Source organism: Monodon monoceros, unplaced genomic scaffold, assembly GCF_005190385.1.
Source record: "Monodon monoceros isolate NGI ecotype Baffin Bay Population unplaced genomic scaffold, NGI_Narwhal_1 Super_Scaffold_14, whole genome shotgun sequence".
Lineage (NCBI taxonomy): Eukaryota > Metazoa > Chordata > Mammalia > Artiodactyla > Monodontidae > Monodon > Monodon monoceros.
Genome location: NW_021703770.1, coordinates 38997545 through 39014110, shown reverse-complemented (window position 1 = coordinate 39014110; position 16566 = coordinate 38997545). Strand labels below are relative to the sequence as shown.

Below are 16566 nucleotides of genomic sequence, written 5' to 3'. Positions count from 1 at the left end.
TAATCCAATCTAAGATGAGAAATAATTCAAGAACAAAAATTTAAGAATGGAATAAACAAAGTAACGGGACACTAAAGTTGACTGCTAAGCTTAATACTTTTGCGCTTCGCATGTTGCCTTGCTTAAAATAGCTGTATAATTTCAAAAAATGCCTACTTCATTAGTTTTTAAAGACAACTATTTAGTTTCTTGATATTAATTATAACAGGAAAAGAATAAATCAGCATTTTGGGTTTGGAATTAGTCATTAGAAACTCCATCAGAAAATAAACATAAAGTCAAGGGTGTCAAGACGATTCAATGGGGGAAAATACAGTCTTTTCAACAAATGGTCCTGGAACAATTAGATATCCACATGAAAAAAGATAAAATTGGATTCCTACCTCACACCATACGTGAAAACTAATTCAAAATGGGTCACAGGCTGAAATGTAAGAACTAAAACTATAAAACTCTTAGAAGAAAATATAGTAAATCTTCATGACCTTCTTAGATATAACACTAAAATCACAAGTACTACCAACACCAAAAAAAAAAAAAAACAGATAAACTGGACTTCGTAAAAATTTTAAACTTTTGTGCTACAAATGAAACCATCAAGAAAGTGAAAGCCAAAAACAGAATGGGTGAAAATATTTGCAAATCATGTATCTGATAAGGGACCTATGTTTAGAATATACAAAGAACTCTTACAACTCTATAATAAAAAGCAAATAATCCAACTTAAAAAAAAGGACAAAGGATCTGAATAGACAGTTCTCCAAAGAAGATATTCAAATGGCTGATACGCACATATAAAGATGCTCAATGACATCAGCCATCAAGGAAATGTAAACCATAACCCCGGGGCTTCCCTGGTGGCGCAGTGGTTGAGAGTCCGCCTGCCGATGCAGGGGACGCGGGTTCGTGCCCCGGTCTGGGAAGATCCCACATGCCGCAGAGCGGCTGGGCCCGTGAGCCATGGCTGCTGAGCCTGCGCGTCCGGAGCCTGTGCTCCGCAATGGGAGAGGCCACAACAGTGAGAGGCCCGCGTACCAAAAAAAAAACCATAACCCCAAATGAGATATTACTTCATCCACAGTATGGTTTATAATCAAATAGATAATAATAAGTGTTGACAAGGATGTGGAGGACTGAAACCATCATACACTAATGGTGGGAATGAAACAGTACAGCCACCTTGGAAAAGAGTCTGGCATTTTATTAAAAGGTTAACCACAGAATTATCATATGATCCAGCAATTCCACTCCTAGAAATGCACCCAACAGAAATGAAAACATACGACTAGGGGCTTCCCTGGTGGTGCAGTGGTTGGGAGTCTGCCTGCCGATGCAGGGGACACGGCTTCGTGCCCTGGTCCGGGAAGATCCCACATGCCACGGAGCAGCTGGGCCCGTGAGCCATGGCCGCTGAGCCTGCGCGTCCGGAGCCTGTGCTCCGCAACTGGAGAGGCCACAACAGTGAGAGGCCCGCATACCGCAAAAACAACAAAAACAAAAAAAAATTCGTCTACACAATTTATATGCTAATATTCATCAGCATTATTCATAATACCTAAAAAATTTTAAAAATGGAAACAAACCAAACACCCATCAACCAACAGATGGAAAAATAAAATACGGTATATTAATAAAATGAAATAGTATTCAGTGTGGCAAGCAGAATAATGCCTCCAGAAGGTGTCCACACCCTAATTCCCAGAACCTGTGGATATGTTACCTTATGTGGCAGAAGACGCTTTGCAGATGCAATTAAGGTTAAGGACCTTGAAATAGAGAGATTGTCCTGAATTATCCAGGCAGGCCCAATCTAACCAAATGAGTTCCAGTTTCAGAGAACCAAAAAGATGGCAATATAAGAACTCAAACCACCATTACCAATTTTGAAAACGTAGGAAGGGGACCATGAGCAAAGGAATGTAGGTGGTCTGCAGAACCTAGAAAAGGCAAAGGAAACATTCTTTTTTTTTTTGCGGTATGTGGGCCTCTCACTGTTGTGGCCTCTCCCATTGCGGAGCACAGGCTCTGGACATGCAGGCTCAGCAGCCATGGCTCACAGGCCCAGCCGCTCCACGGCATGTGGGATCTTTCCGGACCGGGGCACAAACCTGTGTCCCCTGCATCGGCAGGTGGACTCTCAACCACTGCGCCACCAGGGAAGCCCAGGAAACATTCTTAAAACCTCCAGAAATAAATGCAACCCTGCCAACACCTTGATCTTAGCCCAGTGAGACCCACGTTGGGCTTCTGACCTACAGATCTGTAAGATAATACATTTGCATTATTTTCTTTTTTTTTTAATATTTATTTATTTGGCTGCATTGGTTCTTAGTTGCGGCACACAGAACCTTTTGTTGCGGTGCACAGGCTCTTCGTTGTAGCGCGTGGGCTTCTCTCTAGTTGTGGTGCGTGGGTTCAAGAGAGCGCAGGCTCAGTAGTTGTGGTGTGTGAGCTTAGTTGCCCTGCAGCATGTGGGATCTTAGTTCCCTGACCAGGGATCGAACCCACGTCTCTTGCATTGGAAGGCAGAATCTTAACCACTGGACCACCAGGGAAGTCCCACATTTGCATTGTTTTAAGACACTAAATTTCTGGTAACCTATTACAGCAGCAATAGAAAACTAATACATTCAGCAATAAAAAGAAATGAATTACTGATACATGCTACAATGTGGATGAGCCTTTTGAAAAACACTATGCTAACTGAAAAAAGTGAGTCACAAAAGGCCACATGTGTGATTCCATTTACATGAAATGTTCGTAATAGGTAAATATACAGAAACAGAAAGTAGATTAGTGGTTGCTAAGGGCTGGGGGATTTTGATGGGCTGATATGTATGAGGTCTCTTTCTGGAATGATAAAAATGTTCTTTTGGTGAGCACTGCACAACTCTGAACATACTAAAGACAACTGAATTGTAGTAGGTAGACTACAGGTATGTGAATTGTATTTAAACAAAGCTGCTTGTATAAAAAGAAACCTTATTTAAAATTAAAAACTATGCTTACATAGTTTTCTCCTTACATTGTGGCCAGAATTCTAAAGGAGTGTAAGATAAAATAAACAGATGCAGGCCAAAAAACACAGAGTCAAAAATCAATAGATGTTTTCAGCAACAAAAAGACAAAACACCAGTTAAAAGCCAAGGACTTGAACAGATATTTCTCCAAAGAAGATAAGCAAATGGTCAATAAGCAAATGAAAAGATGCTCAGCATTACTAGTCATTAGGAAAATGCAAATCAAGACCACAATGAAACGCCACTTCACACCAACAAGAATGGCCATAATCAAAACAAACAAAAAAAACAACAGCAATGAAAACAGAAAATAACCAGTGTTGCTGAGGATGTGGAGAAACTGGAACCCTCATACATTGCTGATGGGAATGTAAAATGGTTCAGTAGCTATGGAAACAATTTGGTAGTTCCTCAAAATCTAAACACAGAATCACCATATGATCTAGCAATTCCACTCCTAAGTATATACACAAGAGAACTGAAAACAGGTACCCAAACAGAAACTTGTATGCCAGTGTTCACATCAGCATTATTCATAATAGCCAAAAAGTGGAAACAACTCAAGTATCTATCAATAAATGAGTGAATAAACAAAATACAGTATATACATATACAACTGAATACTACTTAACCATACAAAGCACTGATGTTCTGATACCTGCTACAACATGAATGATCCTGAAAACGTCAGGCTAAATGAAATAAGCCAGAGACAACAGGGCAAATATTTATGATTCCATTTATATGAGGTACCTAGGGTAATCAAATCCATGGAGACAGAAAGTAGAATAGTGATGACCGGAGGGGAGAACAGGGAATTATTGCCTAATGGTTACAAAGTTTCTGTTTAGAGTAATGAAAAAGTTTTGAACACAGACAGTGGTGATTTTTGCACAACAGTGTGAACGAAATTAATGCCACCTACCTGCATGCTTAAAAATGGTAAAATGGCAAATTTTATGTTATACATATCTTACCATAATAAAAAAAAATAGAAGAAATATTAGTAGACTTTAATCTCCATAACATAAATGAATCAGAGAACTGTAGTGTAGCAGAAGTGTGGACTGCCCATTTTATATATGCTCTATATAACCTTTATATAACTTCTATATACCTAAGCCTAAAACAATCCTTCATCTTAGTAGTAAAGAATATATATTAAGACTGCTTCAGGGGCTTCCCTGGTGGCACAGTGGTTAAGAATCCGCCTACCAGTGCAGAGGACACGGGTTTGATCCCTGGTCTGGGAAGATCCCACATGCCGTGGAGCAACTAAGCCCATGCGCCACAACTACTGAGCCTGCACTCTAGAGCCCGTGAGCCACACTACTGAAGCCTGTGTGGCTAGAGCCCACGCTCCGCAACAAGAAGCCACCACAATGAGAAGACTGCACACCACAATGAAGAGTAGCCCCTGCTCGCCGCAACTAGAGAAAGCCCGCGCACAGCAACGAAGACCCAACGCAGTCAAAAAAAACAAATAAATTTATAAAAATTAATAAAATTTTTAAAGAAAGACTGCTTCGGGACTTCCCTGGTGGTCCAGTGGCTGGGAGTCCGCCTTCCAATGCAGGGGGCATGGGTTCAATCCCTGGTTAGGGAACTGGGATCCCACATGCTGCAGCTACTGGGCCTGCACACCCTGGAGCCCTCACGCCGCAACTAGAGAGACGCCCGCTTGCCACAGCAAAGGACCCCACAGGCCACAAAGAAGATCCCGCGTGCTGCAACTAGGACCTGACGCAACCAAATAAATAAACAAACAAATAAATAAATAATGTAGATTTGTTTTAAAAAAAAGACTGTTTCGAGCACTTACTTTTTACAAGCATAAATGAAAGGAAGTGTACAGAACAGTGATATAAAGCATTATTTATATGTTTTCTCTTTAAAGTGCCTTAAAGTTTTCACGTATTTATGTGTTACCTTTAAAAAGAACACTGATCAGAACAACTTTTTTTTAAACAAGAATCTCCACCCCTTCCCTTGCAGAGGTATTTTTCACTGTTAATAAAAGTTTATTTTACAGACCTAACCCAAGTTTATTTTATGTCGTTCCTTTAAAATATATATATTTAGTCATTATTTCTAAGGTTTTTAGAAGAATTTATCAGAGATATTGAAAATTCCTATAGGCATTAAGTATTACTACCTGTTTAAATGGCACTTTTTAAAAAATACATGCTTCTCTAGATTATACTTCCTTTACTGTTTTGTTTTGTTTTTTTACCTCAGATAATTTTACATCTGAATTCAGCTTTGGAACCTCTTCATTAGGACTTGGATTACTTCTTGCTGGCGGTATAAATTTTGGCTTTTTGAAGGGATTCCCTTGCAACTGACTTGGTGCTGCCGATCGTCTCATATTCAGCAGTATTAACCTGAAAAATACCCAAAACAAAAATGATCTAATCATAAGTCAGATTAGAATCACCTCCAAGTATATCATCACTACAATCATGACATCTTTAAAAATATAAGAGAATAAACCTGTAAAAAGCCTTAGGAAACAAATTCAACAGCTGGTAGCATTTTATTTTCCATCACAAAAGGCTTCTGAAAAATATTTAAGATTTAAATTACATGGTGTAAACCTGAGCATATATTGTATCAATTTTGATAAAACTATAGATTAGATAATGATTAGATAGCCTTAAACTCAATTTAGATAGTAGTTTCAAAATCAAAAGAAACATAATTATTCACAGACATACATCCAACATGTTGCTTTTTTTCTATTCCATTAATCCATAAACTGCATGAGGGTAGCAATCATTCTTATTTTCTTCACCACTATGTAAGCTGCTTCGACCACAAAGCCAGATACATTATAATCACTAAAGAATATTTTTGAATGAATGAATAAAATCCTGGCAATTAAAAGAACACATTTACAGTTCAATTTCCTTTTAAAACCATGGGATATTTTAAATATATAAATCAAGAGACTAGAACCAGGTTTCCAAACTTTTGCTCATTATTATTTCCACCAGGACAGGACAGGTGAGACAGATAAAAGGCAAGAACATTACATGCACACATCAGGCTTCTGCAATGGACGGCAGTAAGCACTCTTATTCAAAGTAATCTCACAAAACACTACACAAGATATGGCATCAACAAGGATGTACACGGCTACCAAAATTATTTGTTTAATCCAGAAATTCCACTTCTGGGAATTTACTCTAAGGAATTACCAAAGATATACTCAAAGAATTATGTATAAGGGTAATCATGCCAATATTACTTATAGTAAGAGAAAAAAAAGGAAATTTGAATATCCATAACAAGGTACTAGACAAATAAGTTACATCACATCCACAAAATGGAACACACTCTCTTCATACACCACTAAAATGGTGAGTAGTACTGGTTTCCCAAGCAAGCCATGTTCTCTTTTCCTCTAGGCCTTTGAACAAACTTTCCCCTATACAGTGTTGGGAATGCCTTTAGCATTTTCCTTTGCCTGATTGATTCCAATTTATCCTTTAGGACTCTTAACTATGAGCCCTCTTCATCTCTGCTCAAAGACTGGATTAGAGGCCCTTCCTACGTGTGCACTACCCAAGCACTTTTCACACTGTAATGAAACTACCTATTAATTCACCCAAGCTGTAAACTCCTGGATCAGGCATGAAGTCTTACATTCCATTCATCACTATATTGCCAGTACCAACACAAGAAGGCATTCAGTATTTGTTATATAAATAATTCTACAGCCATTAATGGGGGAAAAAATCACATTTTAAAAGAATGTTTAGGGACTTCCCTGGTGGTGCAGTGGGTAAGACTCTGCGGTCCCAATGCAGCAGGCCCAGGTTCGATCGATGGTCAGGGAACTAGATCCCACATCATGCCGCAACTAAGAGTTTGCATGCCACAACTAAGGAGCCCACCTGCCGCAACTAAGACCCAGTGCAACCAAATAAATAAATAAATATTTAAAAAATAATAAAAACTGGTATCAAAAATACTTCCAAGTTAATAATAAAAATAAGTCCTTAAATTTAAAAAAATAAAAGAATGTTTAATGATGTGAGAAATGTTTTTTATATATCAAATAAAAAATGGCTACAGAAAGCAATTTTAGCAAGGTTGCAAGATACCAGGTTAATACCCAAAAGTCAATTGTCTTCCAACATACCAGCAATGAATAAGTGGAATTTGAAATTAAAAACACAATACCATTTACATCAGCACCCCATAAAAATGAAACACTTAAGTGTAATCTAACAAAACATGTATAAGATCTATATGGGAAAAAACTATAAAACTCTGCTGAGCGAAATCAAAGAACTAAATAAATGGAGAGATATTCCATGTTCATGGATAGAAAGACTAAATATTGTTAAGATGTCAATTCTTTTCAACTTTATAGATTAATACCATCCCAACTAAAATCCCAGCAAGTTATTTTGTGGATATCAAAACACTGATTCTAAAGTTTATATGGAGAGGCAAATGACCCCGAATAGCCAACACAATATGGAAAGAAGAGAACAAAGAGAACTGACACTACCTGACTTTAAGATTTAACATATAGCTACAGTAATCAAGACAGTGTGGTATTGATGAAATAGACAAATGAATCGATAGAATAAAATAGAGAGCCAGAAATAGACCCACATAAAGACAGTCTTTGACAAAGAAGCAAAGGCAATACAATGGAGCAAAGACAGTGTCTTCCACAAATGGTGCTGAGACAACTGGACATTCACATCAAAGAAAATGAATCTAGAAACAGATTTACACACTTCACAAAAATTAACTCAAAATGAATCAGAGGCTTACATGTAAAACGCAAAGCTATAAAACTCCTAGAAGATAATATAGAAGAAAAGCCAGATGATCTTGGGTATGGTGATGACTTTTTAACTACAACACCAAAGGCACAATCCATGAAAGACGATAACTGATAATCTGGACTTCATTAAAATTAAAAGCTTCTGCTCTGAAAAAAGGCAATGTCAAGGGAATGAAAAGACAAGCCACAGACTGGGAAAAAATATTTGCAAAAGGTGCATCTGATAAAGGACTATTATCCAAAACATACAAAGAAATCTTAAAACTCAACAATAAGAAAACCCAGTTAAAAAGTGGGCCAAAGACCTTAAAAGACATATCACAAAAGATATACAGATAACAAATAAGTACATGGAAAGATGCTCCACATCAGATGTCATCAAGAATGAAGAAAATCCAGAACACTGACAACACCAAATGCTGGTGAGGATGTGGAGCAGTAGGAATTTTTGTTCATTGCTGGTGGGAATGCAAAATGGTGCAGCCACTCTGGAAAACATTTTAGCACTTTCTTGCAAAACTGAACATACTTTTAACATAGGATAACTCCTTTCAACAAAGAGTTGAAAATTTATGTCCACACAAAAACTTGCATACAAATATTTATAGCAACTTTATTCGTAATTGCCAAACTTGAAAGCAACCAAGCATTCAGTAGGTGAATGGATAAATAAACTGTGGTGTATCCAGACCATGGAATGTTATTCTACACTTTAAAAAAAAAAGCTGTCATGCCATGAAAAGACATGGAGGAACCAAAAATGCATATTACTAAATGAAAGAAGCAATCTGAAAAGGCTACATACTGTATGATTCCAACAATGTGACATCCTGAAAAACTATGGAGGCAAAACTATGGAGACATTAAAAAGATCAGTGGTTGCCAAGGGTTAGGGGAGTGGCAGGGATGCAAAGGCAGAGCACAGAATTTTTTAAGGCAATGAAAATATTCTGTATAATGCCCTAATGACGGATACATGTCATTATATATTTGTCCAAATCCACAGAATGTAGAATGCCAAGAATGAACACTATTGTAAACTATGGACTTTGGGTGCTTATGTGTGTCAACTGTAAAAAATGTACCATTCTGGTGAGGGATGCTGATAATGAGGGAAGGCAGGGATACATGGGAAATCTCCACCTTCCCCTCAACTTTGCTGTAAACCTAAAACTGCTCTAAAAATAATAAGTTTTAATTTCACAAATGGCTACCAAACATGTTCAGCATCATTCCAATTTTATTTAAAAAAATAGTATGTGTGTTTGTACTTTTTAAAAGACTAGAAAGCAAAGGGGCATGAGGAACTTTTCGGGGTGACTGAGATAACCTGCATCAGATTGTAGAGTATGATTACAAGTTTGTCAAAACTCATCTAAGTATACGCATTGAATTATAAACTGTAAATTACACATCTATAAAGATTTTTAAAAGACTAGAAAAACACATGCCACAACATTAACACTGACTATGTCTAGATGTTAGAATTACCAGTAACTTTTTATTTTCTTCTGAGTTCTTTCCTACATATTTCCAATTTTCTACCAAAAAAAAAAAAAGAACTGCAGCCAATTAAGCTGTGACACGCCATCACTGATGGTTAGACATTTCCCAATTACAGCAACTTAAAAATGATGACATACATGAGTATTCGATAAATAACCAGGCTTTATATAGTTTGAGGGATTAGTAGTGGTGTAAGAATTAATAAACAGAAACCTCAATTAAAATACAGACCAGAGGTCTTCCCTGGTGGCACAGTGGTTAAGAATCTGCCTGCCAATGCAGGGTACACAGGTTCAAGTCCTGGTCCGGGAAGATCCCACATGCTGCAGAGCAACTAAGCACGTGCACCACAACTACTAAGCCTGTTCTCTAGAGTCCACGAGCCACAACTACTGAGTCTGCATGCCACAACTACTGAAGCCCGCGTGCCTAGCAACACGCGCAGCAACAAAGACCCAACACAGCCAAAACTAAAAATATATTACTTAATTAAAATTAAAAAAAAACATGATGTCCACATCATGAAATTTAATAGGTTCCATTCTCTACATTTAGTCAGACCCGCCTGCAGACTGACACCTTTTTAAGAGGAACACTAGAAAAATACAGTAACTAGAAACTTTGGGCAAGCTATTTAAATGCTCTGTATATCAACTTCCTCATTTATAAAATAAAGAGAACAGACTAGCTGCTAAAACTTCTTTCAACACTAAATCCTAAGAATCACTACCTTAAACCCTTAAACTTTTCTACACCTAATACACAATGTCTAATTTTTCAACCCTTCTATTTAACCTGTAAACTAAAGAAAATAATAATGAATTTGAGTATGCAGGCATGTGAGAAGCAGCACAGGGCAGTGGTTAAGAAAACACTCTGGAGCCAGCCTGCCTTGGCTTGATTTCTAGCTCTGCCATTTATATATGACCTTAGGCATCCATCAAGCCATTTAACTTGTTGATGCATTTCAAAGTAAACTGCAGACATCAGTATATTTCCCCCTAAATGCTTCTGGATCCTTATTACTTCTTAAATTAGTGCTATTTGAGCCCTCTTCCCAGGCCCTAAAAATAACAGCCATTTGGCAGCCCTACTGTGATGCTCCAACATCTGTTACACTCTTAACACCTACTGCTTCTGTTCTCCCAAGTAAAATGGCAAATCCAGGCTGATGATACATCACAAGGCCTACAGTACTTGGCAATTTAATACACTGTACTGTGTAATAATTAAGAATACAGTTTTGGAGGCAAATGCCTGAATATAAATCTGGACTGACACTTCCAAGCATGTGATCTTGCACAGTTTACATAACCTCTTTGTGTCTCCCTTTCCTCATCTATGACAGGCGGTACAACAATAATTACTCATAAGATTGTTGGGAGGATTAAATGAAATACTTAAAAGTACAAAGTCTGACACACAGTAAGCACTCAATGTTACCTGTAATGTTACTATCTATGATAATCATTATTAGATGTTTATTTAATACATAAGGTCCTATAAGAGCAGAGATAACAAAGTTTCCGCGAGGGGGGATAACAAAGGATGAAGTTCGACAAAGGGGATTATGACCAGAATCTGTGGATTCGGTTTGGCTTTGAGGGGGGGATGGGGTGCAACCATCAAACCTCTAGGATGAAAAAAAAAAACCTCTAGGACGCAAGAATGCAAATAAAACAGTCAAGAACCAGCAACGCACCTCCCCTGCTGTTTCTGCTTTTCGCCTTCTAACTACATTAGGTAGTAGTTATTTCACTTCGTGGCTTAAATCGCTCCTTTGATTTTGTGGCCCCGCTAAACCGGCCTACAAAAATCTTCCGTTACTTACTATTAATTAATACCGTGCAGGAGAGTGGAGATTAGTCCTGGGGAAAGAAACCCAAGCGCCACAGAAGCCGAGCGGGCTGACCGCAGTGCGGGCGCGGAAGCACCACCGTCCGGAGTCGCCTCTCGCGTCGGCCTCCCCACCACAAACACACCCCCACGGCGCGCCCTCCGCCACCAGCCACCCCACGGCCAGCAGCGAAGGCGCCCCTCACACTTGAGACCCCTCCGCGCTCCCAGACCCGCAGGAGGCGGCCACAGGCGCTCCGCCGGCTTCCTTCCCTCCTCCGTCGGAGGCCTACTCCGGCGCCTCTCCCCTCTTTGTCCCACACAAGCCTACAGGCTGTCGCAGCCTCACAAGCCTCCCCCTCCAGGGACGCACCAGAGAGGATCCGAAGGGAGCTGCGCCACCAGCCAGGAGGAACCGGAGGAGACAGCGCTCCCTCAACGACAGAGCAGCTCAAGGTTCCCGCCTCGGCGCTGCCAATTGCGGACGAGCCCATCGCGCGTGCGCACTACCTTCCTTCCGCAGAGCCCAGTCCAGCTCGACTCTGATTGGACGACCTTATCGCATCACTGCGCAAGTGTTTTTGCGTTTCTCCTTGACCTCTGCCAAGTTTGATTCGGGATTATGGTTCAATTCTAAAAGTATTTATTTGCTGCCTACGGTCAGACATGATGTTCATGCTGAGGCTACAGACCACATCCTAAGACAGATGAGGCATACTTCTTAAATCTGAGAACATCTACATGGATATGTTCGTGCAGTTTGATGGTCTGTCTGCATTGTAAAAATATACAAATATAATGGATTTTTACCATATAGCTCCTAAATTATGCCGCATTTTAGGAATGAAGGAATTTCAACGACTTTGTTAATATGTTCCTATTAGGTACCCAGCTGAAATAAGTGAACTGACGTTTTAAAGTTGGTCCAACACCTTTTAATATGGTGACTAGTTAGAAATACATAGGTCGTGGGCCCTTTAATGTAAAAGTATCCCCAAACCAGGTCACCGTCTGTTAATATGTAGAAAAATATTCCGGTTTGAACAAAACACTTTAAAACGTGTGAATACAATAATTTTCATTATTTAGCATGATTTTCAAAAGACATTAACTCTAAAAATACGTGAAGAATTACAGTATTAAATCTTACCAAATTGTAGTAGAGTAGCTATCTTTTTTATATAATAAATTGTTACAATTTTTTGGACTTTATTTTGGTAAAATCAGGAAGTGGTAGCTGAAGCAGAGTGAGTTCAGGGAGTAGTAGATGAGGTCAAAGAGATAACAAGGAGGGGGAAAATCATGTAGAAACTTGTGGACCATTATAAGAACTCTGGCTTTTATTCTGAAATGGGAGGGTTTTGAGCTGAGTTAGAAGACGATTTACATAATTGAGACAAGAAACAATGGTGGCTTAGCCCGGGTGGCTGCAGCAGAGACGGTAACATTTGGAGTCAAGATATGTTTTGAAGGTAGAAGCCAGATCAGAGGTAGAGTGTGAGAGAAAAAGAGTAGATAAGAATGACTAAGGGGGCTTCCCTGGTGGCGCAGTGGTTGAGAGCCCGCCTGCTGATGCAGGGGACATGGGTTCGTGCCCCAGTCCGGGAAGATCCCACATGCCGCGGAGCGGCTGGGCCCGTGAGCCATGGCCGCTGAGCCTGCGCGTCCGGAGCCTGTGCTCCGCAACGGGAGAGGCCACAACAGTGAGAGGCCTGCGTATCGCAAAAAAAAAAAAAAAAAAAAAAAGAATGACTAAGGTTTTTGGCCTGAGAAACTAGAAACATGAAGTTGCTATTTATTGAGAAAAAGAAAATATCAGAGGAGTAGTTACCATGGAGGGAATGGGTTCCTCATCCCCTTTGTGCTGTGGGCCCTTTTGTGTGAGGTGGTTCCTGCTGGGTGCTTACTAGGCAATGGTGGAGATGTCAAGATGCAAATCTGGGGCATCACAGGAGAAGTCTAGGTTGGAAATTTAGAGGAATCAGCATGTATAGGTGCTATTTAAAGCTGTGACCCCAAGAACAAAAAATTTAAAAAACAGACAAATAAAATAAAGCCATGACTCTGAATAAGGACAAGATAGCGAATATAGTTTAAAAAAAAAAAAAAAAAATCTTCATCCGGGGGAATTCCCTAGCAGTCCAGTGGTTGGCACTCAGCGCGTTCACTGCCGTGTCCTGGGTTCAAACCCTGTTCGGGGAACTAAGATACCTCAAGCCGTGAGGCGCAGCCAAAAATAAATAAAAATAAATAAAAAATCTTCATCCAGGCAATTCTATGGATACAGATATCTTTGGAAAAAAAACATTTTGGTAAACTTTAGTTCCTTTCCTTCTTTAATCATTAATTAAATACTAAAGTGTTATCACAATTAAATACTTTTTATAAGGACATTATACTGTGTCCTCAGGTTCAGTTAACTTTAGAACTACTGAAAGTAAAAGTTTCTGTAACTTTAAATTTTGAATTAACATTTGTTAATTGCGTTTTGATAATGTTGGCTAATTGATTAACCAACACCAACATCAGAGCTGAATGTTTCTCCCAGGGGGAATGGAGAGGCGAAAAAGAATTTGAATTCCTCCTTTTCGTGAGATTACCCTTCTTTTTTCAGTTGTGTTTATTCCACTTATTTCTTAGCCACTACATTTCATCAATTTTGGACTGCTACTTTTTACTTCAACTGTTCAATAAATATCTGTAATAACATCTCTTATGATTCATACTCTACAGTACACACATTCTGAATCCTATTTTTTAATTTATTTTTTACTGAAGTATAGTTGAATTACAACTATGTGTTAGTTACTGCTGTACAGCAAAGTGACTCAGTTATATTTTTTAAAATAATTTTTCATATTATTTTCCATTATGGTTTATCACCTGAATCCTATTTTATACTTAAGAATATATGAGAAAACAGAGGTCCACTGATAATTTAATTTGTTCATATCACACAGCAAGTTAATGAATAGGAAAGTCAGGACTAGTGCCTAGCCTTTTTCATTCCTAATTTTTATGCTTTTTCATCAAAATGAGTTTTGGAGATACAGTTATTGAACAGCTTTTTAAAATTTCACATGTTTATGGAGCAGCTTTGGATATTTGTTTTACATGACTTTGGCTTACAAGTGAATTCCTTCTGATTCCTTATTTAACTTAAAGGAAACAATGACTCCAGAGGACCCTAAATTGTTCTAGCAGAGCCAGGTGAAATGTTTAGTCAGAGTAAGTAGCAATTGTACTGTTCCAGGTTTACCAGAACATTGAAAAGCTTCATCCCTAAACAACTTAAAGCAGCTGCAGACTTAAGGGGGTCCATTAGGCCTGCTTTAGTTCAAACCTTTACCAAAATACTCCCAAAGCCTCTCTTTAGCAAACAAAGAGAACTTCACTGAGGAATAATACACAGTTTGTCAACACAAATCATTTTTTAAGATTTATTAACTTGAAGGACTTCCCTGGTGGTCCAGTGCCTAAAGACTCCATGCTCCCAATGCAGGTGGCCCAGGTTCAATCCCTGGTCAGGGAACTAGATCCCACATGCTGCAACTAAAAGTTCACATGCCACAACAAAGAATTTGCATGCCACAACTGAAGATCCTGTGTGCCACAACTAAGAACCAGCACAGCCAAAAAACTAAATAAATAAATATTAAAAAAAAGAAAAGATTTACTAATTTGAAAATTTTTTGAGAATTTTCTTTGGCTATTTTAGTCTTCTCCTTTGCTTTAAAATGAAAACCTTGCAATTCAGCATTATATTTTTCCAAATTAATACCTCAAAACATTATTCCATTTAAAACCCTTAGGGAGGGCTTCCCTGATGGCGCAGTGGTTGAGAGTCCGCCTGCCGATGCAGGGGACACGGGTTCGTGGCCCGGTTCAGGAAGATCCAACATACCGCGGAGCGACTGGGCCCATGAGCCATGGCTGCTGAGCCTGCGCGTCCGGAGCCTGTGCCCCGCAACGGGAGAGGCCCCAACAGTGAGAGGCCCGCGTATCGCAAACAAAAAACAAAAAACAAAAAACCCTTAGGGAATTCCCTGGTGGTCCAGTGTTTAGGACTTGCCACTTTCACTGCCGTGGCATGGGGTTCAATCTCTCTGGTCAGGGAACTAAGATTCCGCGTGTGGCTTGGCCATAAACAAAACAAAACAAAATAAAACAAAAACCCAAGAATACATAATATGATAAACATACTAACCAGAATAGGGTCATTAAAAAACTACACTTCGGGGCTTCCCTGGTGGTGCAGTGGTTGAGAATCTGCCTGCCAATGCAGGGGACACGGGTTTGAGCCCTGGTCTGGGAAGATCCCACATGCCGCGGAGCAACTAGGCCCGTGAGCCACACCTACTGAGCCTGCGCGTCTGGAGCCTGTGCTCCCCAACAAGAGGGGCCGCGATAGTGAGAGGCCTGTGCACTGCGATGAAGAGTGGCCCCCACTCGCCGCGACTAGAGAAAGTCCTCGCACAGAAACGAAGACCCAACACAGCCAAAAATTAATTAATTAAGAAAACAAAAAACAAACCAAAAAACTACACTTCGAGGATACTTAGGCAGCATGAAACAATGCAGCATATTTAAGAACATCTTAGATATGAAAGAAGCAGATATAAGAACCTAGAACACAACAATCAGAAATGGAATTTCCAAAGCAGTTGGTAATCACAAAAAGTACAACTAGATTCTGCAGTTACAATCTAGGACAATAAACCCAAAGGCAATCTTTATATGTAAACTATTGGAAAGAGGAGGGCTTTGGCACACATAGCTTTTAGCAATCTCTTCTTTGTTCCCCACAAATTGAACATATACTTTCTTACTTCTCAATCATGCTACAAATAGCATTATGAATTCTGCGTACCTTCCCACAAATTCACACTCCAATGTAATTGCCATGACAAAAGTTATAAAATCTTTCAAATTGCCAAATCTAGGCCATCTTTTCATCTTCACCTTTTGTGATCATTTGGAGCATGTGGCACATACTTACCACCCCTAAACCTCAGGTCTCTTCAGCTGTTTCAGTTCTGCTTTACTAACATGCTAACTTATTCCTCAACCTGTTCAAGCACCTGCCCGTCTCTTTTCCCACTAGAAAGTACTTTCAAACCAGTAACTGCTTCGTATAATTTTATGCCATCATGGCCTAATATAATTCTAGAGGTATTAGAGTGTCTTAGAAATATCTTTTCTATTTGATCCTTCCATTTCCATTACCACTATCTTAGCTGAAGACATTACTTTTCATCTAGGTCACTGGATCCAAACCTGGCTGATGAATCTCCTGAGAAGTTTTTAAAAATAGATTTGTAGCCCCTGGAACTTGGATTTTTTTAAACTTTTTATTCTATATTGGAGTATAGCTGATTAACAATGTTGTGTTAGTTT

General features: G+C 39.2%; 1 protein-coding gene across 1 annotated transcript in view; it reads right to left on the bottom strand.

The window, feature by feature from the left end:
* The window catches only part of RAD54B (RAD54 homolog B), a 95610-nt gene extending 83967 nt beyond the window's left edge, over window positions 1-11643 (bottom strand). Inside the window, exons 1-2 of the mRNA XM_029223209.1 lie at window positions 11543-11643; window positions 5254-5404 (exon numbers count right to left, since the gene is read on the bottom strand). Coding sequence (XP_029079042.1) covers window positions 5254-5388 — 135 coding nt within the window. The 5' untranslated portion in view covers window positions 5389-5404; window positions 11543-11643. The remainder of the gene's footprint in view (window positions 1-5253; window positions 5405-11542) is intronic.
* Between the last annotated feature and the right edge of the window lie 4923 nt (window positions 11644-16566).